Genomic DNA, 26,569 nt, shown 5'->3' with positions numbered 1-26,569 from the left:
ACGGTGCACGCCCCCAATCAGCTGATAGAGTAATTACAAGGAGAGACAGAGATTGCTAATGTTTGTCTTCCTGACGGAACTTGCGCTTAAGCTTCATTTATTTTGATGAGGTATGAAATTCTTAAGATTATTTAAAGATTTTGGACCAAGGAGGAATATGTAATGGGAATTTTACAATATTTTATAGACCAAATTAGATCTGATAAAAGCAGTAATTAGACATTTTGGGAATTATTTACTTACCTGTCAAGAGCTACATTCTACTCACACACATAATTGTATATGGTTGTTGAATTTGTTGGGAAATTCTCTATATTTGACCATAGATGCAACACTCTCTACTTGACAGGAAGCAAACAAAATTAATCGTAATGTCTTGGAAATTTCTAAAAACAACAGCAACAGTGGTGTGAGAGTTACAGTCATCGGTCATCACTACTACCACTTTTATTTATGTCAAACCTTACCTTTACATTGTCATTTTGATGTGTAAGAATGCTAAATATAGCATCTTAAACAGATACATTATGGTGCTAAGCTATTCACTTATGTCTCATTGTGTGTCACTGCATGTCCTACAGATCTGCTAGTGTCGTCGAGATTAATGAGCATCCTGCAAGCATCCTCACAGTCATCTCATGCTATTCTCAGTGAGTCAGTTGTCAGCGGTCATCGGGCAGCACCTTGTCAAGTCCGATTTCCTCTCCAGTTCGCTCTCTGGAGCCAGAGGGCCAGCTGCTTCTAACTTGAGGTCCTGTTATCTACTGAGCCCCTCTCTATTGCCTTTGGCTGCCCTCCGGTCGTCTGTCTGGCCTCAGATTTAGTCAAACCACAGCTAGTTTACAGATAATTATCAGGTTGAGACCAGCTGCGTGGCACACATCCACAGGCCCTTTGTTGCTAATTGAATTAGACCCCATGCTGGAAGTGACAGAGAAATGAACAGTTTCCCCCAGCGAGCCATGTGATTAGCTGACTTGGAGAGGGGAGGTCGGCTCATAATGGCACACTGGTGTATATGGTCATGTCTGTGACTCACCGTCTGAGCCACATTTCACCCAGACACAGATGATTCTGTCAGGTTTCATTTTATGACGTGTGTCAATGGGGGTTGAGTACAGCGGACGATCTAAAATGGACCGTTTCCAGGCTTCTTACGTGAGGTTAAGAGCCCAAAATGTCTGTTTATTGTTCCTTGTTTTTGCCATCTGCTCTACGACTTATTGGCTAGCTAGATATACAGCCTGCAGCAGCTTTGGTTTTTAAGAGTCATCATAAAAATGCAATAAATAAACCACTTTCACCATGAACATTGTATTTATTATAGTCGTAGCTTTCACGATTTTTTTCTAAAACACACACATTCTCATTACAATGGCGTACGATTTCAATTCATTTCCATGTTAATCAAAGTCAAAGAATGACCAAAGCGAAATGATAGTTTACATTTCTTTGCATGTCATTGCTCTTGTTCTCCATTTTGCACTTCTCCAAGATCCTATTGCTTCTCTTCCCTCCACTCATCACCGTTTTTACACTGCTGTCATCTTTTCAGATCCTCTTTTGAAGATACAGTATATAATTCTGTCACAAAAAATGCTGAATCAACAGCATGTCTGCATTTTTTGTTGGCATTTTTATTGTATGAATAAATATAAAAAAAACCTCATAAAATTCATAGCATTCGCAGCTGCTATTAAACTCTGCCAACTGGATCACACAAGAAGGGAAATAATTGACATCTCTGAAGAGAAGAAAAAGCTAATAACAGTCAACTTCTCTGTCTTTTCTGGAGGCCCTTTATTTTTGTGAAGGTGTGAATTTAGCTGCTCTCCTTGGTGGTGTACTCAAACCTTTCTGCTGTGCAATCTATTTCATTCTGTGCCTGCATGTCTCGTTGCATGCCTAAAGTGTGTGATGTTTGCCGGAGCAAAAGTGGAAAGTAGGCCATTTGGGCTGATGACACAGGTCCTGTGTGACGCTCGCTGACTCTGGAGCTCTCAAAGGTTTATTTCTGGACGTTCAGAGCATCATCTGTTAACTTTGTTTGCCTGATGAACCTCGTGGCGTTACCGGTCTGAGATTAGCATCTGTCTTTTTCCCACAGCATTGCGGGACTGTTATGTAAGTCCACGATGTCCTACTACGCCTTCAGTGGCTTGGTGCTCTGATTGGTACACTGTTATGAAATGTGACACAAGTTATTTGGTTGTCATCTCAATTATTCATACATACCTCTGTTGGATGTGAAAATTGGGTTGTTGTGCTCTTCTGCGCAACAAATCTTTCATTCTCTTAGAATAAAACTGAATAATATGAGGACGATGTGGAAATAGTGTTAGACCTATGTTATGTGAATACGAGGGCAGTTGCTAAAACATTTTCTATTATTTATTGTTTCACTGTCTTTACTCCCTTATTCATAATTTAGGATGTTATACATTTGCTGTGTTGTCTTTCCAAGATGTATCTCATATGTATTATCTCTCTCTGGCAACGTTTTGTTTGCTTTACTGACTTTGGCTTTAAAAGTTGTCTTTTTTTGCCTCATGTTTTAATATGTTTTCTACATGTTACATGCAACCTCCTCTCCAAACAAAGTACCATGTGAATTAATTAATCTCTCCTCTCGTCTGTCTCTCCCTCCCTCACCATGTTCGAATTACAAGATGCTGTTTTGTGCCGCTGCACAGAGACCATGCATGAAATGTATTGGCCCTGAGTTCCGCCATTTGACACGCAAGACATGGCTAACAGATCTTGTGCCATTTCCTATCTCCTCCGGCTCCCGTGTAAAGCTGACCTTTCCTGCCTCCAGGCTATATTTAAACTCTGAGCACCAGAGACTTATGGTGCCATGGGAAATTTTATTATCAACGCTCTCCATTTGTCTGACTTAATTCGGGCCTGCCGTAGTCGTGCCAAAGTATGTCGTATATTTACGCTCTGCTACAGCAAACAAGGGCACCGGTGACAAACCTGACCGTCAACACCTTAGCGGGGGTCACGCCTGGTGAAGCATTCCTTTGAAGTGCTCTGAGGACCAGCCATGAGATGATTTGGTTCTATTTACAGTGCACAGCACATGTAGAAAAGTGTGAGAGGAATAAGAAAAAAAGGGCTGCGATATTATTCCATGAAGCAGAGGTTTTACCAGACAGGCAAACACAAAGGGACTTGACATTTTGAAGCATTTCAGTGGCTAAAATGTCATAGATTTCAGCCACAGACACATTCATCAGCCTTTACTGTTTGTCGTCATTGGAACACGTGGAATGAGCACACGAGCGCACACATCCACACATCCTTTTTTCAAACTTTCGTCCAGCCATCTGCTTGATCATTCACTGACACTCTTTTTTTCTGTTCTGTGGTGCAGGTCTGAGATGGGAGTTCAGAGGGTGCTCCAGGTGGATCTGAAAATGGAAATCTTTCCTGAGCCGCTGGGCAGCCGCTGGATGGCCTGGCAGGTAGAGTACCCGGCCAGTCGTGCCACCACACAAGAGGCTGAGACGGAGATCCAACTGGCACAGGAGGACCTGGCGGGCATCGTGCCCCTGGCCATGGTGAGTCATGCCACTTTCAGCTCAATGCCAACAGCTTTTCAATGAAGAATTTAGTAACATACAGTGTATCAGCTAGTGCTTAGCAGTGGTGGACTGTAGTGGAAAGTAATGAAACAACATATAGTCAGGAATTAGAGGGAAATGTTTTACTTTTCAATTAATTACATGGATCTGACAGCTACAGTTACTACTACTTTTTCAGATTAGGATTTACATACAAAACACGTGATGAGTTTATAAAACAAAATTAACCAAGAGAACGCGGGTTCTACACCTGCCCAGCTACACGAACATGAACAATTCTTATTAAACCAAACATTCCGAACTAATTATGAATACCACTATCAACGCTATATAATTTCATCTTTGAAACATCAAACATCAATGTGTTGCATACATGCTAATGCATCAGTAACAATAACACTCTTTGAGGGGGCATTCTGCATACAGAGTTTATTTTACTAAAGTACATTTTGCTGATACATTTACTTGAGTACGATTATGATGGCAGGACTTTTACTTGCAACAGAGTACTTTTATATTGTAGTATTACTACTTTTCCTTGAGTAAAGGATACTGAATACTTCCTCCACTAATTGCGGCTTAGATAAAGAAGGCAGAGCTATAACGTGGGTCTGTGTTTAGGAGCATGGCAGGAGGAGAGCATCTGTAGCTGCCAACAGGTCTCCTTGGGGTCCAGAGTCTGGCTCTGGCCCGAGGGTAAGCCTGCAGCTGTGTGTCTCCGTCAGTGAGGCGCAGGTACTCTGTTGTGTAGATTAAGCTAAACTCCCCCTATAGAACTTCATATAGAGAGTTTTGCTGAGCGAACCAGAGTGCACTGATTTAGATCAAGAGCATTCACGTGAACAAATTAGCAACATCAATTTGTGTTGGCTTAAGAGAAAGACATGCTGTCACGTCAGCGCTGATTACTAAAACAAAAACTGCCTTCATTTCTATTTCAGTGCTCGTGATCTGCATGATACAGACCTGACTGTTGTGTTGTTCTCTAAGTATTGCCCGTAGCTGTGTAGATGATAGATGCATGTGGGTGGCTGTTCCTGGATTCAGAGGAATGCGGCGCTTCCTCACCCACTGATCCATTCTCAGGATAATTGAAGCAATGTGTTTAATGCTGCAGTATTGTTCGAGTTCCTTCTCTCAAATTCTTTTCATGGCACTGATGTATCAACAGCCTGCTGTTGTCTAATAATACATAGTTTGCTCCCACACCTTCCACTGACAAAAAAATTGCAACGTTGATATGCATGATTATCTCGCAAAGGTTTTACTCATAGAGACAATTTAGAATGTGCTGTTATCTGCTCAATGAAAATCACATTTGAAATAAAATCTGTATTTGATTAATGTGGCTTTTTTGCAAGACAGAGGAGGAAATCCATCTTCTGTTTGTGTAAAATTCATTCTCCGAGTGCCAACCCATTGAAAATCTAACACTCACTCTTCAATCAATCCTAAAACTGTCTGCTTTTTCATATTTTTACACAGAAGAAGGGATTTTAATGGCTAACTATATATCATGTTACTTTTTTTCACAGTGGCAAAAATTAATCTCAATTAACCTGATATTACAATTATTTGCTAAACTTGGCAAAATCAATTAGGGGCAGGGTAATTTAGGCAGGAGCCTCTCAGGAGATTGAGATGAATAGTTTTTCATGTGTACATGAACTGTGCGTGTGTGTGTGTGTGTGTGTGTGTGTGTGTGTGTGTGTGTGTGTGTGCCCTGCATGAACATGTAAGGGAAAAGGCTTGATTTTTCCTTTCCGTGCCTTGCTATTCTTGGACCTGTCAGTGACGCAGCTGCTATCATGCAGGCTGTTCTCACACAGCGTTCGTAGCTCTGCCTACGAAAAGGAATGCGCTGTAATTTGTAGATATCCCACAACATAAATTTTGTGTGTGATCCACGTAATCGTGAACCAGAAAGTATAGAGACCACATGAACCCACACAGAGCGAGCGGGATGGAAGGTGGATGTGTCTTTCGCCCGGGAGACCGTTGTTCATGCCCTCTGTGAAACAAGAAGTTAGTGTTGATTTGTTTGTCACATAACTGCCATACTTAAGTGACTCTATTCCTAGTTATTTTAACCAAAACCACAATCTTTTGGGTAGAAGTTTTGTTGCCTAAACCTAACTAAGTTTTTTATTTTTTTCTATGCATGTAAAGAACGGAAATCGACCCGTGTTGCTGGAGTTGCTGGCTTTTACTGAAAAGATGTTGATTGGGACAATTTTGTCTCATTTTATTTTGCTCCACCATAAGACTTTTTGCTGTTCTACTTCTTTTTCTTTCAAGTGATTCTCCCACGCAGATAACTTCCCAAGGTGCACAGCATCTCCAGCCACCTCATAGTACTTAACACACAACACAAATACTTATACATGCAGAAACATTCAGAACTCATTACCTCTGTCTGTCTCCCTCTGTCCCCTTTTCTCTCTCCCTCACTCTTATGCACACACACACACACACACACACACACACACACACAGAATATAAGGCTTTTACAATCTGCATGCACCAATATGAGAGAAGCACACAGGCGAGAAAGAGGAAGGCTGAATTAGATTACTCGGGATCACTGTGGCATGAAAGGCCCACAGATAAGTTCCTCTCCCTTCCCCCTGCTACACTCCTCGCTGATAGAAAAGAGGAAGTAAGGTAATGTAAGAGCAGTGCCGTCAACCCCCCTTACACACACACTCACACACACACACACACTAACACATCACCCTCCACCATCACCACCTTGCCTCCACCAAAGGGAAAACAAAATCAGGTTTGCCAATGGAAAAACTGGTTTCTGCACAAAAACCTGAAGTCACTAATAGAGTAGTGAAGATGGAGATATAGCAAAGGCTTAAGATAAGTAATGTGGGCGGTTCGAATATTGATAATCACATACCCAGTAACAATTAGGATAGGTAGGATGTAGTGGTTGTTGTTATTGTTCGTGGAAGAAATGTCAAATTGCCTTATGGGGTAACACCAATCATGTAACGTGGGAATATAATGATGGAAATCCATGCAGAATAGTGGTCCAACCCTCATAACTCAAAGATGTCTGCCCACAACGGTGCAGATCCAACATCATGTTCTGCTACAGACTGTTGGCAGTACTCTATCTCCAGATGTATACACCAGAGAGAAAAAAGAGTAAAAGTTAACCGACCATAATACATTTTTCCAGTACTACTACTTTAAGCTACAAGGCAGCCTTGCAAATGGTGTTTGATGCTGGCCATGTTAAATTCTGTGGAAATCACTGTTACTCAGTATTCAGCAACTGATCTGAAATGTATCGATTTATCCCTCATGGCAAGCTTTAAACATTAAAGGTAGGGTTCATAATCTTTTTCAAAAGCATTTTGGATATTTTCTATGAATGTCAATACATTCTGACAGCAATCAATTATTCAAATGCTCTGACAAAAAACATAATTGTGATTGTGATAAGCCTCTCCAATCATTTCATTTGGCCTAAATGTAATGATTGAACGGGCTACCTGCCTGTCTACCCACCTGTCTGCGCGTACTCTTCCCTTGCACTCATTGCTCATCACAATTTTGGGGGGAGTGGCTTTGGAGGGAGGCCTGAACGGACGGGCTGTCAGTGTTGCCGACTTAGCGACTTTTTGGCTAGATTGAGCAACTTTTGGAGCTAGTGCTGCTACCTACTTTCATTGGAAAAGAGTTGGCAACAATGGGCTGGGTTTTTTGGTTGGATTTTTTTTTAATACAGCGTACTCTTGCTATTTTCTCAAGATTACCAACTTTAGTTTTTATTTACACATGGCTAACAGAAGCATTGACGTCCCCTATTTTACACCACTGGTCTAAAACAAGTCCAATATTTCCTTGTGTTTATGACTCTCCATTTATGCCCTAACTCCGGAGTAAAAACATCTGGGTCTCTGAGAGCCAAAGTAATGAGTAGAACATGGCTGAAGGATGGGGCTGCAGAGTGCAGATATAAGCATTTTATCTCCCATTAAGCAAATATAGCTTAATGGATTTAAATTTAAGAAATGCAATTGTCTAGCTGACTTTGTAGGTACTTTGTAGTAACTCCAAGTAAAGATTAACTAAAACCTCTTTTTAATGTAGTCTATTTGGTGTCGTTATAGTTACAGTATTTTTTGTGTGTCATCATTTTCAGTGATGTAGACAATAAATGAAAGTTGCTGATGAAAGAAAGACGAAAAGAAGAGCAGAGGAGAAACAGACTTAGTGGAAGAAGAGGGTGTTTTTAGAGCTAGGGAGAGAGAAACAGAATTCTACACTCTTTTTTAAGTGACTTCACAGAGCATGCTGAAGGCATCTGTTGACACATCAGCTCTCTGGTTTTGCTCTAGAAGGTAGTTTTATCTTCAATTATCACTAATTAGTGTAATAAGCTAGGTGTATTTTGTTGTAATGGAAAAGCTGCTGTAATTGTGTTTTGACCAAAAATAATTAAATTTTTTGAATGAGGAACCATAGCCGACCATGTCAGACAACCAGGTTGTAATGTAATAAAGCTAATGACTATTAAAATAGAGAAGCTTATTTTGGGTTTGATCACATTTATGGCCTATTACTTCAATGGCTCCTCAGACCTGTTCCCAGCCCATTTAAGTCATGTTCTAAATTACTGCGCCCTTGCTGGAATGGATTATCATAAAAATGTCTTTTTATTGCATTTTCCCAGCCAAGTGATGGGCTCTGCCACAGGTGACACCTCTGAGAAAGCAGCGACATCGTTTTGAAAGATGAAACTCTCTTTTTTCCCCCCGCTCCCTTTGAAGAGGGCTCCTCCTGCGTGTTGCTACAGACCCACCTGCATTGGGAGGGCTCAGAGCACCGCTCACCACTTTGTCACCAATTTCAAACCACGAAGCAGAAGTTCTGCAAATGCAGCAATTATTTCAAAAGCAGAAAATGAAAAGAGTACTCAAAAGTTTTAGTCAGTTTAGAGCGAGGAAACGCCTCAGAACTCTCTCTGTCGACTGTAATACAGCCTGCCTGTCCTGGCTTGTCTTCTCTTCACCACCTTTATTTTATTATTTTTTTAGATCTTTTCCTCAATTTTCTCCACCTCTTCTCTATCCCTACATTGTTCTGCTTGCTCCAGACAAACATACATTAATATATTAACAATGTAGATTAATTGCCTCCCTTGTCACCCACCGCCTCCTTGCGTTGGCGTCCTCTGTTTCACTTAAGTGTGAAAGAGCTGTGTTTTTTTGGGTCATCTTGAGATGGATCTTAACGGCAGTAATTGGATGCCTGAGCAGATTCCTCAGCACAGTAGGAGGCTGGTCCATTATCTTTTACCATCGTGAAGTAATATGCTCCTGTCCAGGCTGCCCTCATCATCATTACCCCTGCTGTGGATGCCTGGTGATGGAGAGGGAGCAGGAGGACAGGGCATACATCATATCTGGACTCATCAGTCTTCCTGTTCCAGCCGAGACGCCAAACTGTGCTCACTCACACGAGCATTCGCGGGCATAGAGATGAGTAGAAATGAAAGCAGCCGTTTGTATTCACGTACCGCTCCGATGTATCGTTAAACAATACATCATCACCCTGGCCTTCTCTGGCCACTTCTGCTCTCACATGATAAAGTCATTTATCAAGATCCTCCAATGAATGTTTCATTTTACTCCTCTCGATTCCATTCTCCCTGTTGCAATGCACATCTTCTCTGCCAGACAAGTGAGATTTTGGGAGCCATTTATCAAACACATAGTTAGACATACAGACACAAGCACTCATATGCCAGCTAATCCTGCAGAAATGCCACATGAACGCATGTAACATCATACAAGCTGTTAATTAAAAGAACACGTACTGTACACCTTGTTTAAACGTACCTGATTTCAGTCATCTAATAACCTCAGCCACTCGTGCTGAGGTCTCTGTTGCAGGTCTCTGCTGTTTTAGTGGAACAGGATAAAACATAGCTTTTTTTCCCACATAGCATGAATCATACGGTTTACAATAAGGCGCTGATGGATGGACCCCAAGCGAGTAATCCATTAGCATCTATTACAGCTCAGAGGCTGCTGATGAAGTGGTCGCACAAATTGAGGCTGCCGCAATATGCACATGTGACGTACTACATGTAATGCTAATTAGCACAACAGATTGTGATAAATGTTCACTTATTCCAGAACATGATTGTACTTCTTGGCTATTTGTGCTTTGACATTTTCCATGTTCCTTAACCTTTGCCATCGCAGGATGTAAAAGGTATTCAGAATGACTGGCACTCATTTTCAATGTGAATGCATGTATGGTGACAAGTGAGAAAGGGAAAGGGGGAACTTCTGTACCTTTTCATCCCACTGCTACACACTGGGAGTTTAAGAGCAAATTCCTCCAATGTCACTCAGGAAGGCGATATACCCCAAACTGCTTTTGTAATTGAAAGTGAGTGGGATGGGTTTGTTACCTTTTAAAACACACACCCACACAACCTCCCTTGTGCGGTATGTGATTAGATGAATGCATTTACTGCTGCAGAAACTATTTCTGCAAAGCTGGCTCATTATGGTTACATCAGAAAACATCATCAGTCACCTTTAAGAAAGCTAACCATCCCACAATGCTTTTGAAAGCAGTAAGGTCAAATCACTTGTTTACTGTGCCGTTGACAAACGATGACCCACAATGCATTATGTGATTCATGCATTTGTGTAAAAGTTGATTTTGCTTTGCCAACAGAAAATGCTAAAGACCTGTAACCTGAACCACTTATATTCTAGTCTCTCTAATTGAATGCCTTCACTGTAGGCCTCTCTGTGCCCCTAACCCCGCCAGTTATGGTGAAAATTGTTTCTACAGCAAGACAGAAAATGCAGCGATGACGTGAAGGGTGGGATCCAGACTGACAGATCGATCTCCCAGTGACAGGGTCTGCACACATCCATATCTCAGATCTCCCTGTAATTGTTAACATCCCACTTCACTCTCTGGCCGAGTTCTAGTCGTTCTAATCTTGGCCCATTGAGGTTTGAGAGGAATGTGTGTTTTCTTTATTTTTTGCGGTAATGGACTCTACAGTGGAGCTGACCTTTGTGTCTGCTGAGAGAGGTCTGTGTCCAGAGGGTAGCTAAGCCGAGCTAAGTCAAGCTAAGCTGCCAGTATGGATCTCGATCAGAGCCGGGTCAAGAAATCAGAACAGAGATCAGGAGGTCATCTCTCACAGGCATGGTTGGCCGTTGGTGAAGAACTCTTCATCGATTAGCTCAATGTGATAGATATTGGGCTGAAATTGAGCAGACTGGCGCAGGCAGTTGTTTCCTTGCCTACTAGCCTTCGGGCCCAGACTCAGCAGGCAAATAGCAGGGGCACCAGTGAGACATCATAGTACCGGAGCCAGATTCAGTCAAAGCACCCGCCAGCTCCCTCCCCTGAGTCTGTGCAGCTCTCTCACTCATCTCTAGGTGAGCACAGAGCTGGTGCCTGACCTCGATTCTTCTTATGGTGCCGAGTCTGACTGTTGTTTAAAATTCACCTGGGACACCCGCTGCTCCCTCCTGACCCATTGATCTAGATGTATTACAGGTACGGTATTCATGAGAATTGCAGGGGATTCGTCCTATAAACGTAAAATATTGTACTTCTACGTCCAAATATGTTTTATTCACAAGCTCCTTTTCTCAGCATAAGGGGCAATTTATGGCCACTGGACTCTAGAGGGTTTCTCCGTCCCTCCAGGTCTTTTTTGAAAATAAAACGTCCAAGATAGATCCTTAGGTAGACTCTTTGCATTGTAGAAAATGAATTATACTGTCAGCAATCCAGTTCATAATATAATTAATATTTAGGGGGGGGGGGGGGGATTTGTCCTGTCAGCATGTTGTCATTGTGACAGTTCCCCACAGTCAAAGTTTACCTGTAAATCATATGCACTCATAAATAATTTACAGCTGAGAGCATTTCCATGTGACTAAAACATCAATACCGGGAACTGTCGTGTGAATCCTCTTACAAAACTGACCAAGCAGCTCAGATGAAGAGCAGGGAGTTCTTGAAACGTCATTGGTTGCCCTTCTTTTGAAGTTTCCGAGGGCAACAATACAACATAAATCATTCCACCACTAAGTCCATAGTAAGCTGCTGCACTTTTTCCGGATCAGTGCCAACCATTGTGTCTTCAGATGTTCTCTTTCTTATCATCCTGTTTCACAATCACACTGGCCTGGTCATCAAAAGTGATCAGACATTCAGGAGTTTGAAGGCTTTATTATTTTATTTTACTCAGTTACACTTTCAGTAAGTCAAGGTATTGAATATTTAAAGTGCAGAGTTGTACATTTAGATTTTTGGCAGAAAAGGCTCTGCTCTTTAAGGGATCTCCGAGAATTCAAGCAGTAACGAGGATTCTGTGGGAGATTTGATCCCCCTTTAAAAGAAGAGATCAACATTTTGGGACATGCAGCTGCTTTCTGGAGACTTGTCATCACCATAACATTATCAGGCAACCAGCAGAAACTCTTGGAAAACACGGCTTCAGCCAAGAAATAGTAAAGCAAATAACTCCCTGTAATACCAAAAGTGGGCATTTTTACACTTTTGTTTTTGTACCAATTAAACCAACGAGATAGAACATTTAATTAGTTCGCTGTAGAGGTGCTCGTAGTTTTTTTCTTTTATCTTTGGACAGAGCCATGCTAGCTGTTTTCTCAAGAAGAAAGCAAATGTTCCTATGATACACACAATGAACAATACAAAAACGCACATTAACATGAGATTATGATGGAGGGAGCCGTGGCAGCAAAAGCAGCCCCAGACATGCCTGCTAATTCCGAGGTACCCATTTATTCTGTCCATATGATCCTTCCATAATCACCCATTACCCCTCCTTTCAAACTGACACTTTGAGTAGCGGATCCACTATCAAAGCAGCCATCGAGTTAGTCTTCACCCTACCAGCCACAGCCAAAAGTAATGAGCAGATCAGATCTCTGATGGGCATGTACCTCAGACAGGGCACTGCCAATCACTAGAGATGGGCTCTTTGTGTGCCACGTGATGCTGCCACCTTCATCCAGTGAGCCGGGAAGAAGAGAGGAAAAAGGGAAGACTGGAGAGGAAGTGGCTCATTGTCGGAGGAACAAAGAGTGGGAAGAGAAAAGAAGGGAGCAAGAGAGAGACCCTCATTAAAAGGCAGCGTGCTGGCTTCACAACCATCCCACTACTTCAATGCGCTGTCATGCAGTGATGTATCGCTCTGCATGGTGCTACCAAGGCCTTTATTCCCACTCTCCTCCATGTTTCTCGTTTCTAGCCAATTAAACGCCCACTGGAATGGAAGGGAGGAAGTGCCACATTGAGCATTGCACAATGTGGAGAGAGGGGCTGATGAAAGGACATGCCTCTTTTTAGTCTGCTTAATAGCTTCAGGACATTGTCTGAGTGGAGTTTAATGTCTACAGCATGTCATTCACTACCCATCTACTCTCATTTCAGTTTCCTTGCACGTACGCATGCCTTATCGCCAAGGGATGAAAATGTTTATCGGAACTATGAAAATTTCATTTAGAGTAGTCTCTATACTATCTAGACTATTGGCATACTTGATGTCCCCTTTTAATGCTTTTGCTCAAGCAATCACATGAAAGATCATAAAGAGGAATTCATTGTGGTGGTAAAAGCACCAAAATTAGATGCGTTGGTTATAGTTTTGTTTTTACTACCCAGACTTGTGATTTTGGGTTTATCAGAATCAGAATCAGAATTGTTTATTGCCACGTACGTTACACACACAAGGAATTTGATTATCTGAGCTAGTTGGCTTCAGGACAGCCACGACAACAAGGGGCTGACAGGAATACACACTAAGCATAAAAACTGTGTGCACCACCCTCTCTTCTCTCTGCTGCGCCATGAATAATGCAGGCTCTAAAATCCCCAACTCAACACTGTGCTTGACCTGTTCATTTGTTGCCGTACAGCCAGGATGGTGAGGCCAGAGTGTGGATGTGTTAGTGCTGGGTAGAAGCAGAGGCTAATAGCAACAGCAGGACAGGCAGCAGCTTCGCTACTTCTCATGCTACCCATGTCACTCAGGCTGACACCATAAATCTCACTTATTTTCAGATCCAACCGAGACACAGGCAGAAATTACGGCCCAGAACACATTACCAGCCACAGAGCGTGCTGAATGCTAACAGAGGGAGAGAGAGATCCTTGATAAAGCAGACGGGCAGTTCTCCCACAGATTATTGAACACAATCTGTGAGACTTGGGGGGACAGATTGGCTAGTAAGAAAAGCACAAACAACTGCTACATGTTCTTCTTTTAATCATTTCTATGTTAAGTGCTATACAAATTATCATAATTATTCATACTAAATGGAAAAGAGAGAGTGACCAAAAGAAGGATACGTGCCAATAGGGAATCACAGAGAAATGAAGGACAGAAAGATGAGACAAGTAAATGTCTGCTCAATGCTCATTTGTACCCCTGCTTCCCATAGTGCCACATTTCAAGAATACAAGTTTGGGCTCAACGGCAGAAAAGAATGAGGAGGCAGCAGAAACATGACATATTTAAAAAAAGAAAAAATTTTTACAAGCTGAATGTCTGATGGCAGGTAGGAAACAGGCAGTAACCTAATCCACCAGGCCCGACCACAAGAAATAAAATAAAATCACCAGAAGAAAACTATTACCAGGAAAAAAACAGGTGAAACACAGCATTGTAGGAGCTACGATGAACTGACAATAAAGCCGTGGAAACACAGCAAGATTAGACACAAGCCGAACTAATCAGGGTGGGGCAGAAAATCACAAAGGTAAGTGCAGAAAGATAAAAAGGAAAATCAAACATGACACATGAGTGAAATAAAATTCAAAATAAAGCAGGAAAAACACACAAACCCTACCATGACACATTGAAGTCTTTTTAAGGTTCTATATGTAATAGCCATAGACAATACTCAATTCTGATTGGCTTGGTGTGCATTATTGTCAGATAAGTGTGTTACGTTGATACGTTGCGACCTCATCACCATTCTAAAGCAATGCTCACAGGTGATAGGCTTCTTGTTTCAGGTGTTACTATGTGACGGCTTCTCTTACTTCTACTTGCTTGGCTTCTACTTCAGCCATAGTGAAGGACTGCCAGGAGACCTGAGACCTTGGGTGTCCCGAAAGCTCCAGGTTAACTTTGTGGTGAATGTTAGAGTTTGATTATTTGTAAATTCGTTCAGTAATACTGTATACATCACAAAAAGCACAATCTAAACTGGGAATGACAGGGGCTTAATGTAGCGTCTGTATCATTACATAATCTTGAGGATCCGTCTTGGAGAGGCCCTAAACGGACCCTAAAACATGACAAAATGATGGGATTATGTCTCTGGTAAAATGCCTACTGTTCTATTTAAAACCTTATAAACCCGAGGGTCCCCCATTTGGACGCAGAGTACATAAAAACTTAGAGAGTTTTGTGTTAAAAGTAACTGGCAGAGAACCCACGAAGAACGAATATAATGATGTTATAGTTCTGTAGAAACCTCAGCGTCCTGGGAACAACATGAACTCGGTCACTTCTACATGAGACAAACACATCTCCCATCAGCCAAGCAAACAAATAACAAAATATCATAAATCATACTCGATATGACTGGAAAAGACCGGAGAAAACAGCTGCTACACTCCGTTAGCAACGCGCTACCTACGAACATGCAGCATGAAAAAGCATGTCCGCCTGACGGAGATTACGGACATATCTTCCATTTCTCTCTCCGGTAAACCATCGCAGAGATAGTCAGCTTCGAACACAAAAAGTCACACAGCTTTCATCGAATATTGTACTCACTTTTGGTCGAATCTCAGCGAAAAAATGAAATATCTCCGTACTTCCACTGCTTGGTATGTCCAGCTGCATGTGCTCCGTGTGAATCCGTTCGATTCGTGTCTCTCCGACACTCCTCGGCTTCTTGGGAGGGTTGGAAGCTCAGCAAATTAGATTTCAGATCTGCCATCAGATGGGACGTTTATCATTCCCATTGGCTAATAGTGCTGTCAATCATCTAGCTTTCAATTCCAGGCAATTCTATTGGCTCCTACGGTTCGAAGGAGGTCTCAATGGTGAAAATCGGAGATACAGCCCTAAAGCAGAGAGAGAAGGGCTGAATCTGAAGCAGTATGTGACCATAAACTAAACAACTAAAAAGGGTTTAGAAAGAGCTTAAAACACTCAAAAAAGGTCCAATCTTCTGTCTTTTGATTCATTGAACATCAGGAGTGATACATAGAAGTGATATAGAGTGTTTTTGAATTTAAAAAATATTTTTTTATTCAAATATTGGAATATTTAATCAGTTTTTTAATTTTATATGCTCTATATTTTATAAATGTTTCACTGTATCTATGTATAACTGTGTATAGAGAGCCTTTATCAGTTGTTATAAGAGCTGGGAATATTTAAAATCTTGGATTTCCATACTTTCCAAAAAACAATATCCTGAAATTGCTGTTTTTCCAGAGCGAGCTTTTGAATTTTCCAAGTTGTGCTGTGTTCCATCCTTATCTTATGTTAACCTGTAACATGTATACTGATAGTTCCATGATTTTTCACATCTCAAAAATATATAAAAAAAAAATATAAATATATATATATATTTTTATTTTTTTTAATTTAATTATACACTTAATTAGGTATTTCTTATCTTTATTCGAGCTGAGGCCTGCAAATAGGCCTCGTTTATAAAAGGTTTTAATTAATTAAAGAGCATATTGCCCCAAATATATAAAAAAAACAATAGACTTCACTATACACTTTGATGGTCAGAAGCCATGGTGTTTTTTTCATTGCGCTTCAAAAGAATAATGCATGGTGTGTTATTTTCCGATAATGTCACAGTTTGTCATGGATTATTCCTTAATAAACCACTGACACATTAATCAATACACAATAATTGTGACCAAAATGAGGACATTACCGACAGGCACCGGCAAATCTGAAATTTAACTTAAAGGATGTGTGATTTTGTGTGATTTTGTTAAATCTGTTGCATTATTTGATACAAAGGAAGATTGCTTTATGACAAAAAATTAAAAGATGTGTTTACTTTGCAACACATCTGCATCATATATCTTCTATTCAGGCTGTTTAAATCAAACTTCATGTTGATGAACCTCATCTGAATACAGTATACCGGATGTTATCAAGGATTACTATTATTTCTTATCATTTTTGCTCCTGGAATCAAGGCACACAGGACAAAAGAGAACAGGGCAATTAGTAACACCTTTAAATCCTGCAGGCAACACACTTGAGAAACACAAATTGCTACATGTTGCACCTTTTCATTTTCTAAAAAAGAAGGAACATAAAAACAAAGCAGCTACAGAACTATAAATATTTTGGTGATATTCCCTTTTTTGATATCTGGTATCTGTAAGAAATTTATTTCTGACCATACTAAAAACTGTCATCAGGTAATTTTTTTCAGTTTGACAAACGTCTTCTTTCACTCTCTACTGTAAGATCGTCAGTCGAGTAAGACTACAGGTCTCCATTCTGTGTTTAATTGCGCTGTCTATCTGAGTGTTGGACCATTGATGCATCACTGTGGGATCCCGCTGTGGCTTATTACCACCAAGTCATGCTCTCTGATGCTCTCAACCTGCTGGGTCATCTCCAGCTGCTGTAATATAACACTAGCCTCCGCTTTCACCAGGTCCCAACCATTTACCCCATCATGTATTATAGATGACCCTCTGGAAATGGAGGAATCCCAGCAGACACAGAATTAATTTACAGCAACACTCGATTTTAAGGGGAATTGAATCAAAGTCAGACGCACAGGGAGGGAGGGGTATTGCTATATAACACTGTCACAGTCTATAAAACTGTAATGAAAAGCCATTTGAAGATTAAGTGTTTTTTTGTGATTCATAGCTATCGCTTGCCTCAACTAATAATCATTTCACTCCAAAGCTGACTGGTCTCAGTAATTGATGCTTACAAATGACCAGGCTCCTTTCAACCAAACTTAATCCTCCTTTTCTCGCTCACAAACACAAGGGGAAGTGTTTAGAAACAGAGTTAAGAGGGCAGTGTACAAATCTTGTGTTCATCCCTGGTGACAATGGGATACCCATGAATGTGCTTCCAGGAAGTCGGGCATTGTAGATTGGTCCTGTCTGTGCTTGTCAGGTTTAACAATATTATTCTAAACAAATGTGACATTTCATTCAACAGTCATCACTCCTGAGTAAGATTTCAGTGTAAAAAGAAAAATAATAGTAGCTTCCTCAATAGAAAAGCACTGAAATGTCTTCAGTGCTGGCAAAGCTTCAATATACTGCCGAAAAAAGGTATCTTGGGGTTCCTTCCCATTGAAATTAAAGTAATCAGAGCAGGGCTTTTGTCTAAGACCATCCCAGTAGCAGAATGAAAACATGGTACAATGAGGGGTCTTTGTCACGCTGTGCACTTAGCTTAAGAAAGTAATTTCAGCTCCCCAATGGCAAAAAAGCCATGTTCGTAGTATTGAGACGTACACTTTGACCTCCAATGCAGCTATTTACTGAGCTACCCAGGGGTCCATTGCAATCTGTCTAATTCAAGAACCATTTCTCCAATCCAATGTGGCTTTAGAGAGAAAAAGTTACCTCAAACTCATCGTAATTGGCCCCAATTATCTCTTGTGACAATAGTGGTGTGTAAGAGACTGTGTGCATGTGTAATGAAAGGTTAAGATTTATGTTCATAGTGATGAAGCCGTGCCATCAAACTTAAAGAACCAAAGCTGTCTAGACCGCTGAGGTACCTCTAATACAGCCCAGTGGTAAATTGCAGCCGTAGTTACACAGAGCCTATGGCTGATTGGCCAGTAAGTACAAATTTGCCCAGGACTGAATAACTAAATATTTAATCAAAATATAAAAATTATTATTATTATTATAATTTCTGTGCATTAGAGCACTGCAGTCAAGTTTTGATTTTATAATGGAATTCATGCAATTTTGTGTGGTTACCTTTATAGCACATATATGTACAGTAAATGTATGTATTTTTGATTTCAATATAAACATTAATAGTAGGACAGACACCAGATACTTAGCATCACAGAGATAGTTAATACCTATGCACCATGGAGTGTAAACAAACAAACAAAGTTGACAGAACACAGTTTGCTGAATTTAATTTTTGCATTCTGTGAAGATTATCCAAATGCAGAGCACAGTATGTGAATTTCCCCCCCAGTAAACTAGAGGCATTACAAACTTCTGTTACGCAGTTTGCCAGCAAGCTTGAAAACTTTAAACCCTTTAATCTCAACTTCACTTTGTAGGGCAGTATTGTTCTTGCATTCTATCCCCATATGTTTCCTGGTACCACTTGTGTTTTCTGTGTTTACTGCACTTTGCATTCCTGTCAGAAAAGCCCCTTATCAATAAAATGTAACACTGATCATTTATTTATGAGGCTGATTCTATGATGTCCTTTTCAGTCTGTCCAACCTCCCTGTGGTCTGGGAGATAAATGCTTTAGGGGGCAGAGGGTTTGTTGGAACTGTTTAGTTTTCACATTGAGAATAGAGGCCAGGCATATGACTGAAGGTAGAAATGACATTCACTATGCATTCCAAACAAGGCAGTGTTTGAGACGTCTCCTGGGCAATTATACATGCACAAGAGGAGAGCAATCACAACCACCACAGTTACTGCAAAGAGTGCCTTTAAATTGCTGTGGATCCAGGACACGATGAATAAAAGCTGGATCGACCATTGAAACAGAAACACTCAGTGCCTTCATGTCACTGCATCACTATCGGTGACTGAGCAGAGAAGTGAATGACTCATAGAAAAATGTTGATGTAACGGAGCATGAATAATTTCCCCACGTGAAATATAATTCTTGAAGCGTTTCATTTGTCTCCTGTTGATAATCACGTAAAATCAAAATGTTATCTGCCGATCAGTAATTTTTGTGACCAGCCAAGCACAATGTTATGCTGATTACTTTAATCAATTAGCTGGCTGAAGAGCGTGGCAGTGAGGACAATGTTTAATATTCATCTTGACAGTTGCAATCACAATAATTAGAGAACCCAGAAATAGTTATGGTTCATTTCATATTTTGGCAGCTCAGCTTAGAAACTCCAAAGTAGCTATTTAAAAACCAATCAACACAAAATGCTGCATGTTTGCACCTTTAAAAGGTGAAGAAATTATTTCCAGGAGAACAAAGGTGCAAAGTGGACCTGGTCCAGCTGAATTAAATAACAAAAACATGTACTTTTAGCAACTGTAACACCGTTCACCCAGCAGTGGCTCTGATTATACAACAGTTTACCCGATAATCACTAATGGAGCACTGACTGTGCAAAATCTCCTTAGGTCATTTTCAATACTACTTGTTACTTGCACTATTTCTATTTTTTCTGAGCTTGTAATCACTGAGGGTCTGTTATTAGATGGAGGTGGATTAGAGACCTGCCAGGCCTTCGACCATTGCTGTTCTGATCTCTCTGCCTCTTTCTGTCTCTAGGACTCTGAGATTTTGAACACCGCCGTGCTGACTGGGAAGACAGTGGCTGTCCCTGTAAAAGTGGTGACCATTGGAATAGACGCCTCTGTCACAGATGTCTCCGAAGCAGTCAAGTGTCGCACTACAGACGAAGATGTGGTCAAGGTCAGTAAGAGGAATTGATGAAGAAACAAGCCTTTCCATCCCCCTGTGTATGCACATTTTCAATTTGAGAAAAACTCAGGAAAACCTGAAAAAAAATTGAAATATCATAATAAAAGTTCTTATTCTTGGCTGAGGTGGAAAAGTTGGAATATTGATAAAAAAAATGGAAACCAGGTGCAAAAAATAGAGATTTGGTAATCCAAAAAAGTACACACAGGACTTTCACCCAAGAGACCGCTGTTTGTGTCCTATGTGAAACCAAAAGTGAACATTGACTTTATGGTTGTGACATTGTTAAGCTTGAAATGTAACTTAAAGTAAGAAAGTACACAAAGGGCAGTTATTGTTTATTTATTATTTAACACAAACTATGATCTTAACCAAGTTGTTTTGTTGCTTAAACCAAAGCAATAGTTCACAACATTAATCACATGGCATTGAGTGTTTCTGCAAGCGTGATACAAGGCTGTTATCTTTTTTTGGTTCAGAAACGTCGACACTCAATGAATCCCGTGGTTGGTAGAAACATACAATGCCAACATCATTCCTGTGACTGAGCTGAAATAGGTGTATTTAATGACTGACACAATGCAGGTATTGTTTGACAGACACTGCATTAGAGCTTATGTGAAAGCAATACTCAGAATATTAAAAATGCGACAGATGAGAAGATTTTCTATGTTTAGCACATCTATATAAATCCTCCAGAAAGGATAAACAAACACCAGCAAACAACATGAAAGTGTGTGTTTGATATGCAGTGACTGCTGACAGGTTGCTCAAGTGTTCTTTTATTTTTAGAGCCCCTTTCAAACCTGGGGCACAAGGCACAACAGAGCAGAAAGTCCCTTACAGTGTTATAAAGTTGAGCCCTGGTATCAGTGTCGCGCTCCAACAGAATTCCAATGACTTCTTAATAATCTGTAGAAAGACTCAATAAAAACCAGAGAAATAAATCACATCTGTCTGTGTTCTGTTTCCAATTATAAGTGGCTGAGATGTTGCTCGGGATCTAGAAACAGCACCCTGCAATGCCAAGGTCTCCTTCCAATTGTGTTTGAATCTGTCATGATCAGAATGGACAGGATGCAGCAAATCAAACAGAAGTTATGTACACCAAAGACCAACAATGAAACAAAATCATAAGTAGAGGAGGATATTTTGCCACAACGATCCACTTTATCATGTCTGATGCGTGAGTTGGGGATGGTTAAGTGAGTTCCAGAGGGAAATTAAATTGTAGTCAAAGGAGTTTAAAAACAAATGGCCACAGCTCTGCGGCTGACATCTCTTGATCAGAGCATTCATCCTGCACAGTCACTGGCGCTCACTCAGGGAAGTTCTTCTCAGCCTGCAATCTTGTATGTAAACATGACTAATTTATCTAATTTTGACCCGGGGAATTAATGAGAAGTAAACACAGAGCAACATTAAACCGGAATAATGAATCACTGTGCACAATAAATGATGCTTCTACTCACTTGTGACCTTATAATTGCAGTGAATTTTAAATAAATACCTCAAGTCACGTGTTTTTTCTGCATCTAGACAGTTAGGACATTTTCAAAGACTAAACGCAATGGATCACATGGCTACTTGTATGTGGCAGGGATCTTATGTCGAGGACAGCAAACATCCAAGTGACAACAAGGGACTGAAGCACACAGACTGATTTGCAGCCATAGTGTTGACAGACCAACGTTTCCACACTACTGGGTCTTAGAGAATGGACAAAGACAAGCATATATTGTCAGCAAAGTCAAATTTTCTAGGTCTAAGGGTCAGAGCTAAAAGAGACTGAATATGGACTGAAACAGGAGTCGAAATAAAAGATAATGTTGCTCTATGTCTGCTGGATGTTTTAATAAGCAAATCTTAGCTAAATGCGTCGCCATTTTGCCTTAAAAGATGACGACGCGTCAATAGGTTGTTATTGGTTATTGCAGTTTTAAATGTACCATTTTGTCGGTTTCTTGGATATAAATGTCCAAATATCATGCTTTTCGGGCATAAAGCATGTTTCCGTTTTACCTTTGGCTCCTAGGTTTTGTTCATAGAAAAACATATTTCAATTGGAGAATTGATTGAAAGAATATTGAAACAGCAAAAAACAAACACGTTCCACAGTTACATTATGTGTTAATGAATTTCCAGAGCAAATTTGTTGGCCATGAACTTTACTTACTCAAGGTCATGCTATGGGCCCTTCTAACCACTGCTTCCACGGAGCAGGGCTTTTACAATATGTACAGACCTTCCCGTTGCATTGAAGTGAGCGCCGTAGCTTACTCAGAGGAGTCTGAGTTGCTTAATTGATTCTGTCAAGCCAACTGTGTGTACAAACGAGAGACAGGCTCACCCCACCTTCAAGCTCCGTACTCCCATCGCTCATATCTGCCGTGGATTGTATCCGTCTGGTGAGTTGTTAATTTCCTGGGCTAGATCCAGAGACAGCCTTAATGTCCTCTGTAAGTATTCTCCCGTTAGCTGCCTAATGCATCTGATTAATGTGGCGGTGGATCTTCCTGGACGTTTATGATACTTTGTGAATCAGAATGACGGAGAGTTTGTAATTCACAGAGACAGTCCCACCCTCAGTCTGCCACAACATGTGTATGAGGGGTTAAAGGCGCCGCTGATTAATTCAGGGTGTCTTTTTATGTTAAAATATTGAATTGGAGCTATGTCGGCCAATGATACAGCACAGCGGGAAGGTGTAAGTCTGTCAGTGTAATGTGTTAGGATGGCTGGATGTCAGCTGCCATGTTTGCCATAATTGTTTCCGCTTAGTTTGTTTGGGAATAGATCAAAGAAATGCCAGCAGGCAGTTCATTTGCCTGTCATGGGACATTCTGTAGCAAACCTCAATGCTAATAAATCCCACACTCATTACACGTTCTTTTCCTACTACAAATAAGGGTAAACTGACTTCTTGCAGGTTTCTTCTGAATGTGGCAAGAAAAATAAGACAGGTAGGCATAAACATATTTACCAGCAACATCCTTTTTATTGATCATCCATATCACTGTTAAACTTGGTCAATGAGCCTCACATGAAGCCCAGTCAGGTGTTTTCTAGCCTGCAAGCTAATACTTGTGCGGCCACAACTTGTGAGAGAAGTTGCAGACGAAACGGGCTGTTAAAGGCACTTCAGTATCAGCCGACTGAGTGCAGTGAGAGAGAAAGAGACGAACAATGAGGGCTGATAAGGAGCAGCGACTCCTCTGACATCTTAATCAGATCAAACACACTCTCACACTGGCACCTCTGACGGAGCCCGATCTGATCCATGACTGACTGTAGCCAGGGAGCGCCACCGCCCTTTTAGAAATGTTTAAAAGCTTAATTAAGCAACTCTGACAGTCCCTGTTACTTTGCAGTGTCGTGCTGCATTAGTGCATGAGCAAGGTACTGCTACTGTACGTGTATTTATTGGCTGTAATACCAGAGCAACTATCCACTGATCCTTCAGTCCTTACAGAAGTTGAAATGATGGTTGGCTGTAGCCTTGAAGGATGCCCTGCAGCGTGCTTTTAGCTTTCTCACAGGGGTTTCTAGGGATTATTGTCTTAAGTGCACTACTTTTGTGAGCTTGCTGTTGGGTGGGAAACCTTTTTCTACCATTTAAAAATTATTACTGTAGATTTTTTTTTTTTAAGTTGAACTGAAATTGCTTTTTTTTCCCTAAGAAATGAGTATAAATGTCATTTAGGTTTTATTTGTTTTTCTCCTGTGATAGCATTAGTGTTCTGCATAGGGCGTGAATTTTTGGTCCCAAGTGATATTGTGCTTTTACTGGTTATTTGATATGTGCATTATATTTGCCGGCAGGCACTTGAAATAGTTAATTGTATCACTCCAGCAGCCACACAGGCAGTTAGCTGTTAAGTCCCATCTTTGATATGAGTGCTCCAAAAAGCCATACCCTCCCAAATGTTGCATGCCTAAAACTGACATTTGGACAAACATTAAAACCTCTTGGGCCCGAGTGCCCCCGCTGACGGGGTCAACGCATTCATCCAAAAATCCACCCACTCATAATGTGCACTCATCAATAACGAATATAATGATGTCACATACCTGCTCAAACTGCAGCTCCTGCGCTACAAAGTCATCTCAGCTGTTTGTACAAACTCCAAACACAACTAAGACAAAGCTACATATAATACCAAATATCAAAATCCATATAGCGCCCCCTAGGCAGACCCACTCGCCACATTTACGCCAATAACGTTTTGAAAAATTAATTCAATGCTAACACCCGTTAGCTAAGGAGATCGCTAGCAACCAGACGGTCGCAGCCATGTTTTTCACATTCCGCTACGACACAGCCTCGCAGTTTTACTTACAAAACAAAGCCATCATCATAATCCGCATTATCGATCGCATCATAAACCAGCTCCTTACTTTGAGATGTTCTGCAGCAAAAAAAATATATTATTCCGTTCATGTTTACTGTCTATCTGTTCATTGGACGCCGCTCTGTGTGGATTCAAAGCTGGCGCTGCCGTTGTGTGCCTCGTGTGCTTGCTAGCTGAAGGGGGAGGGTTATACGTCTCAGCAAATCGGATTTTAGAAATTTGACACTCGGGTATTTTTAATTTTCTGATTGGCTAACGGATTATGTCAATCAAAGTCACGTTGGGTTGTCTCAACAGAGCAGGCTTCTTTTGATGGAAGGTTCATTGGGTCAAATCGGCCCTTCACACAGTCTGTAAGGCCCTGGAAGAGAAAAAAACTGGAATTCAGACGAGAAAATCCCATGGATGACAGACATAAACAGTCTCAGAGAGGATCCAGGCTCTCAAAATGCCAAACTGCTGTATTTGGATAGATTGAACACTATTAGTGATAAAAGAAGTGAAATATATAATTATATAGTATATAAAATTACAATGGAACAGCTGGAACAAGATTACATTTTGGTTGACCTCGTCTGACCTCTCTGTACTAGATCAAGATGTACTAGATAAAGCTTCACTTTATCAAAGTAAAAATCTGTTTAGAGATCCTCAACATATAGTTCTATTATCTGGGAGAGCTGGAAAGCTTGTATCTACATGATTTCTAAAAATAAATATCCTAAAATTGCTTTTTTTTTTCAGACGAAAATTTGAATTTTCAATTTGTGCTGTGTGCCATCTTAATTTACTCTTAACCAGTAACAGATATACTGATATTTACACATATCAACACATCTCACAAGTGTTAGGGTTATTGTACTACCAAAAGTATTAAAATAGCTCTTACAGTTGCAACGCTACACTCATTATCGTATGGGTATGCTATTTTCGAGCTGAGGCCTAAAAATAGGGCTAGGGTGCAAGAGGTTTTAAGCATCCTGAATGTCAGGATTCCACAATTTTACCATTCTTCCTGCTGAGGCCTCACATCTTATGTGAATCCAGTTTTTAAGTTCGGCAGCTCAAAACGCAGTTGTGGGTTCTTTACCCTGTTGGTAGGTCATCCCACCACACGGCACCCTTTAGGCAGTTTTCTGTTGTTTGCGAGCAGGTGAAAGTGACAGGCGCCTTCACACAATACAAAGTCAATGGGGAGCGATGAATTGTCGTACAATCCGGTGTGGGCGGGACTTAATTGCACTCTGTCTCCATATGTTTTCAACAAATATGTGCAAAAATGGTTTTATTTTATTCTCCTTTCCAAAGGGACTTAATTATGCACTATAGCTGCAGTATTATAGTACATATTTTATTACACAAAGGTGAAAATATTTGAAATGTCAGTTTGACTTTAAAATTGAATTGCTTTTCAAATGATAATTGGCACCTTGATTCATTGTAGGATTGCAGAAAGATCTTTTATTTTACACTCATATTGAATAGTTGGGAGAATGAATGAATTCCTTCAGAAAATTATGTTTGTATCTTTTTCCCTAGCAGTATGCACACTTACAAGAAAGGTAAACCTGCACAGAAAAAGACTTCAACATGTTGCACTATTCAAATGTCCATCTATAGAAACTTGCATAACATTTATTTATTTACATTAAAGGGAATAATTGTGTCAAGCCACACACTGATTCTTTAGGACAACAGCACAGAATGTAAAGTCAATGCACTGAATCTCCAAATATCTGCTTTTATGTATACCAACCAGACAAACTTTAGTTTCCACAAAAAGTATTGTGCTGGCTTCACTCTACAGGTGATGTGAAGTGGAGGGAGCTCACACAAACAATCTGTCACACACAAAGTGTTCTTCCTGGTCACAGAGGCTATTCTGCCGTGGCTTCATGATTAATGGCTGTTTATGGTTTTATCTCGCTGTGGAGAAATAACTTGGGAATAGAGAAAAAAAACAGATA

The 26,569-nt window shown here is 40.6% G+C and overlaps 1 protein-coding gene across 1 annotated transcript in view; it reads left to right on the top strand.

Annotated features, from left to right (window-relative positions):
• Positions 1 to 26,569, top strand: part of si:dkeyp-14d3.1 (transmembrane protein 132C) — a 135,915-nt gene that overhangs the window by 94,086 nt on the left and 15,260 nt on the right. Inside the window, exons 4-5 of the mRNA XM_068703795.1 lie at positions 3,380 to 3,566; positions 20,098 to 20,241. Coding sequence (XP_068559896.1) covers positions 3,380 to 3,566; positions 20,098 to 20,241 — 331 coding nt within the window. The remainder of the gene's footprint in view (positions 1 to 3,379; positions 3,567 to 20,097; positions 20,242 to 26,569) is intronic.

Source organism: Cebidichthys violaceus, unplaced genomic scaffold (assembly GCF_023349555.1).
Source record: "Cebidichthys violaceus isolate CVI_PGR_0920_01 unplaced genomic scaffold, fCebVio1.0.p SCAF_9, whole genome shotgun sequence".
Classification (NCBI taxonomy): domain Eukaryota; kingdom Metazoa; phylum Chordata; class Actinopteri; order Perciformes; family Stichaeidae; genus Cebidichthys; species Cebidichthys violaceus.
The sequence above is the reverse complement of the archived record's forward strand: the minus strand, read 5'-3'. Positions and strand labels throughout refer to the sequence as shown.